Here is a 6,142-nt window from a genome sequence, read left to right on the forward strand (position 1 = left end):
TTCCCTTCTGATATACGTGAGGGAGGATGCGGATCTTGTGAGGAAACCGCCAGGGGACGTTGTTGGCTGTGAGCCCACCATGCAGCCTAAAACCTTGCTTCTTTACAAATGATGTCAGTTCTCTGCCCATTGAACTTTAAAGTCAGTGCTTGAGCTGTACCAGACCGAGCTGTTGGAAGAGCTCAACTTAGTCCTAAATAAGGGGTGTTCCCACAAGGAACATCTAATGATGTCCCGAGGTTCCCACAAGGTTCCCAGAGGTTAGGCTACACATTTTTTGACCACACATCTTGAGTGTCATTCTTTTCCTTATGGTTGGCATTCCATTGCATTTAAATGTACATTTTAGTGGACCCTCTATCCAAAGCAACTTACAGTAGTGAGTGTATACATTTCCAACCTGGTCTCCCCTGGGACTTGAACCCACAACCTCTGGCATTGCAAGCGCTATGCTCTACCAACAGAGCTACATTACCCTGTTTTATTGCATTTATAACAAACATTTTAGTATGAAGTATATTAAGTATAATGAGACATTCCCAATGTCAAACCAGTTTGAAAACATTCCTAAAACATTACCAAATATTAAATTCAACTGTACTATGTGTGTATGCAAAAATAACCATGAAATCATCACATCCTCAATGAAGTCTAGGAAACAGTTCTCATAACGATCACTGCTAGCTGGGAAACTTCTTTTAGACAGATTCTAAGAAAAAAATGCAATGGGCATTTTCAAAGCTATTTTCATGTTGCCTGCTGGGGCTGGCAAAGAGTGCTGTCTTGATTTCCTCTAAGTAAAAAATAAATAAATAAAAAATCTCCAATCTAGTGGAGTGTCGACAAGAAGGAACAATGTTTCCTTGAGGGGAATGTGTGAGGGCATCAGGCGTCAGGGCATCAGGCGTCAGGGCCTCAGGCGTCAGGGTATCAGGCATCAGGGCATCAGGCGTCAGGGCATCAGGCGTCAGGGCATCAGGTGTCAGGCGTCAGGGCATCAGGCATCAGGGCATCAGGCGTCAGGCGTCAGGGCATCAGGGCATCAGGCGTCAGGGCATCAGGCGTCAGGCGTCAGGGCATCAGGCGTCAGGGCATCAGGCGTCAGGCGTCAGGGCATCAGGCGTCAGGGCATCAGGCGTCAGGCGTCAGGGCATCAGGCGTCAGGGCATCAGGCGTCAGGCGTCAGGGCATCAGGCGTCAGGGCATCAGGCGTCAGGGCATCAGGCTTCAGGGCATCAGGCGTCAGGGCATCAGGGCATCAGGCGTCAGGGCATCAGGCGTCAGGGCATCAGGGCATCAGGCGTCAGGGCATGTATGAAATGGAAAGGCCACAGTGGACAGAGGCCAGGAAACATCAACTAGGAGTCAGAAGAGCTTTCTAGGATTGAATGTTTGTGTTCACTGGTTTATTTCTCATCTATTTCTCTCCTGTCATATTTAAAAATTACCTGGAAGGATTCAGGCCCTTTGACTGTTACTAGTTTATGGGTTTATCGGCTCGTTTTTCAAGCTCCCTCACTGATAGAATCAGTTGTTTTTAATACTCGTGCACGTGTTATGTGATTCTGACCCTGACACTCACTGATCCTCCAGGCGGTGTGAGCGACTGAGCTGCCCCAATTTCCTGGACTGTCAGAACTCGCCCCTGAGGATCACCTATTACCACCTGAGCTTCCAGACGAACATCGTCATCCCCGCCCAGATCTTCCGCATCGGCCCCTCCCCCGCCTACTCTGGGGATAACGTCATCATCAGCATCATCAAGGGCAATGAGGAGAACTACTTTAGCACGCGGAAGCTGAATGCCTACACGGGCGCGGTGTACCTCCATAGGCAGGTGCGCGAGCCACAGGACTTCCTGATCAATGTGGAAATGAAGCTGTGGAGACAGGGCACCTTCACTACGTTCCTGGCCAAAATCTATGTCTTTATTACGGCCAACTCGCTCTAAAAGACTGGAATTGCCCCCACTCCTACCCCAGTCCATTCCCTTCTATCTGGCTTGCCCTCCCCCTGTAACGGACCAGAAGAATTTGGACAAGAAGTCAACAGTCAATGTCGGTAATCATAAAAGGTGATCTCAGTGGTCGTCTTCAGCACTGTCCAGCCGAAAAAGAAGACTTTAAGGGCCGGTTTAATAGACACAGGGTAACCCTAGTCCTTGACGGAAAAATATAACTCAATGGAAGAATCGTATGTATGACAGTAGTTGTGTATGTGGCCCGAGGTGCTTGGCATTACTGTGGTTCCTCTGCACGCCATGTCATGGATGGTGTGAGGAACATCACAAGTGTCTGGAAATGCCTACCCTAGCCTCCATCCCTCACGTAATCATCAATAGTATCCAGGGCTAGGCTTTGTCTGTGTCTGATACGGAAGAGGATTAGTGCCAAGCAATAATAAAATAAAACCATTTCGACATTAAAGTCATTATAATGTAAGATTAAACTCGTTAAATTTGGAGAAAATAAGTCGAAATAGAATCTTGAGAATAAACTCATCAAATATCGAGAATAAAAGTCGAAATTAAATGTAGAGAATAACGCATTCGATCAGTGTGCATTGCATAGCATTGCATGGCAGAGTTGGATCAATTAGTCAAGCTATATTATAGACTTTTTTTCAGTAACAAAGAAATACTATCAACTTTAGCTAATTTTGACAGAATTATAATTAGCATACGAACTTTAAAGAGAATTTGCAAGCGGCTAGGTCTTTTTAGAAGAAAAAATCTGTCCAATTTGCGCGATGTACTTGCTTTTGTCCAACATGAATTGACAACCAGTGGACAAATGCAAGGTTATCGCTGGCTTCACTTACGCGCGATTCATCGAGGTTTCGTGGTTTTCCAGGATACCATAAAACGGATTACTAAACTTTATTCTCGATATTTAATGAGTTTATTCTCAAGATTGTATTTCGACTTTTTTCTCAAAATGTTACGAGTTTAATCTCGCATTATAATGACTTTAATCTCGAGATGGTTTTATTTTTTTTTATTATTGCTTGGCACTAATCCTCTTCCGTAGTCTGCAAAACTGGCCTTGTCCGCAAAAAAGTGATTAGTTACAGAAACGTTTATTTCAACTCTGAAGATCAACTCTGACAAAAGTAAGCGTGATGAGGGACTTAGTTGACAAGAGGAACTCCGCTTTAAATCGTTAAGTTAGTACCTAAGTGAAACATTTGTTGAGGGATGGGGCTGGAGAAATGTCACCACTCTTTAATTCTTGGATCTTTTAACTGGGTATGACAGCAGTAACATCTTTCAAGAATCAATGTGAATACAGTATATCATTAATTGATAAATCAAAAATATATGCTGGGACTATGGATTCTAGCTTCAAATCAGTGGGCTAGAGGTAAAACTCATCTTTACAGTTGAGTGTGGTGGTCTTAAAATGGTTTGTGGTGAAAGAGTGTCAGTGCCTCAGTCCAAATGATAATGTTATCTCTATTTACTGTTTTCAGTTGTTGTTCCTTTCTATCCTCTTGAAGAATTTTGTACCACTATGTTAATTTAATATTACAGTATATTATGACATGTATTTGAACCTCTGTATTATTCAGACACATTATGAATGGATGTATCATATTTTGTTCTGCTGTAAAAGATTTTTAGTAAAAAAAAAAATACCAAAATGGTTTGATCTTCCATGTCTATTCAGTACCGTGGGTAGTAAAAGCACAAACGTTGCACAGTCCTACTGTTTTGCTACCTTTAATTTAATATAAAATAAAGACAGAGCATGTATATTTTTTCCAAAAAATCTAGGCAAACTACTCCACATTTGCAAAATTCAAGAAACATTATAAACCTATTTTCAATTAATTAAAAATTAAACAACAAAGATGTCTTGATTGTGTATGTTTTCACACCACAAAGTTTGACAGCCATTACAGCTGTGAATTATTTGAATGACATTCTATTAAAAAGAAATTGTCTGAGAGCAACATTCTGAAAGTCTTTGATGGACAGCAATGTTGAAACACTCAGATTTTATGAGTGCATTTTGTCAGGCTACCTCCAACACCTCTTAGAAAGCAAAGTTTGTCTTTGCCATTACAGTAATACATCATGCTGGAAAACATACAACTCTAACCGTCAGGTTTAGGTTTCTCAGAGGTCTAAAGAAGTTCATCTTTTCGCCTAGCCAAACACTATTTTGTATTTCATTTGATCCTGAAAAACCTTTTTCAAGTTAAAAACAAACATGCCCCCTATTGAAAGCAATTGCCTGTCGAACAGAATTGCTGTGGCACAAGACCTTGGTGTATTTATTACAAATTGAACGCTATTTTTGTCTTGCAGAATTGAGTTACAGCGCAAACTGGATGCACTGACGGATGGAGCATGGCCTTTGCCAACCTGGTTTGAAGGATGGTTATGATGATCTCTGGTGCTGGCCCTAGCCTTTGGGTGCTCTGAGAATCTTTTGATTTGGAGCTGGTTCTAGACTTAAGCAGCATAAGTGGTCGCTTAGGGCCCATGACCCCTAGGGGCCCGAACAGATAGTGGGCCCCTGATTGCTAGGGCAGAGGGGGCCCCAAATAAAAAAAGAAATGATTTCCCATATGACCAGCAGAGATTATGCCTCAATCTGTCGTTGTAAAAATGTAAGCTTGTGCAGAGTGAAGGAGAGTGTTTAGAATCTTTTTCAAATCTGCTTGTTTCTGTGTTAGACAAAAGTGTGGGCTTGTCTAAATATGGGCTTAGCTACATAGTGGAAATGGATAGTGAAGCATGAGAATCATGAATTCCATGTACAATGAGTAATTTCTCATGGCTATCTTCTATATCAGTCAGGACAGCATGGCGGTTGCAGGGGAACAGGTTGAAAGGAACAGTTCCATCACAGTTTGATCGATGCACCTATAATTTTGGGGCATCTAGCACCACAGTGAATATACTGGGCAAGACAACCATGACTCAAATAAGGAAGTTGTTTTGGTTCTTCGGATTCAGGCCTCGAGCAGCACCTTAACAACACCGATTTTCATATCACATTAGCCACCCGTTACACAACAAGGTAATTGAGGCTCTAATAAAACGGGCAAAAGAGCTGGTTATGCCGAGCATGGAAGCTCTGAGCCAGATCTAGCACCATAACCACACAACATCAAAGAGAGTTGAATTGACATGTACGTTGTCGCTTTAGAACGGTTGACTTCATTATACCTACATCCTTTCTACCTATTTCCAGAAGGTTTAGCTGGATTAAACGCACTGAGGAACACAGACAACACGGGCAAATCTATGTCTATGAGCAGATGGAAAAAAAACTGTGAAACAGAAGCAACTGAACAACTAAGATGGTGGAGTCAAGAGTGTGCAAGAGGTCCCACTGCGAGGATGCAAATGATGACCCAAATCCAGAAAGCAGGAGGTGCTTAAAATCTGATGTATTCACAGCCTTGACGTGTTTGCTGCTCTTAACACATAATCCGCCACGCTGCCCTTTCTCATGGCCAACAACATGCTCCGAGCATATCCCCTACTCCACAGAACCTACCAAGTCCTTCCAATTGCCAGTGCCAAACTAAATTCCACCCGTATGCCCCTTATCAAAGACTATCCAACCTCAGCTGTTCATAGATCCACGTGTGTTGTCCTTGGTGCTGAAACACTGTAACTTGATCTGCGGTTGACTAACCACTTTAAAAACACGTTTGTGTCCCATGAAACCTGATACTCTGGCAGTGTGGTACACTATATCCCTGTATGTTTTAATGGCAGATTTTGAGTTTGCTACAGTACATGCAATGTTGGCTGCGTTAAAAAATTATAAATGTAAGAGGGCCCCTTCAAGCAATCCGTCTCATCTGTGCTGAGAACCGGGCTCGCTGCCTGGAGACAAGAATTGGTTATTGCTAGGAGTTGCAATGGATAAACTTGACCCATGAGTTACACAGAGATTCACAGATGTGATGGTGGCCTGGTTCTCCCACTCGGTAACACTGGGCTGTGCACTCATGTATTAAAACACATATTTTTGGTTTGAAACAATTTTGTAAATTTGATCATGGTACAAAAGTAACATATTCCTTTTTAGATTACATTCTAGGGCAGCAGAATGTGAAAGCGAACTTTCACTTGCCACTATACCCTATCACAGTATGTATGAACACATTCAAATGTAAC

At 42.4% G+C, this 6,142-nt stretch overlaps 1 protein-coding gene across 2 annotated transcripts in view; it reads left to right on the plus strand.

Moving 5' to 3' along the window:
- The window catches only part of LOC105024968 (fibulin-2), a 33,776-nt gene extending 31,738 nt beyond the window's left edge, over positions 1 to 2,038 (plus strand). For both annotated transcript variants that reach the window (XM_010895305.4, XM_020051353.2), the window contains one exon: positions 1,594 to 2,038. In XM_010895305.4, the coding sequence (XP_010893607.2) occupies positions 1,594 to 1,951 (358 nt within the window). In that variant the 3' untranslated portion in view covers positions 1,952 to 2,038. The remainder of the gene's footprint in view (positions 1 to 1,593) is intronic.
- Positions 2,039 to 6,142: the final 4,104 nt, after the last annotated feature.

The sequence above is a fragment of the Esox lucius genome, chromosome 12, assembly GCF_011004845.1.
Source record: "Esox lucius isolate fEsoLuc1 chromosome 12, fEsoLuc1.pri, whole genome shotgun sequence".
In the NCBI taxonomy this organism is placed as follows: Eukaryota; Metazoa; Chordata; class Actinopteri; order Esociformes; family Esocidae; genus Esox; species Esox lucius.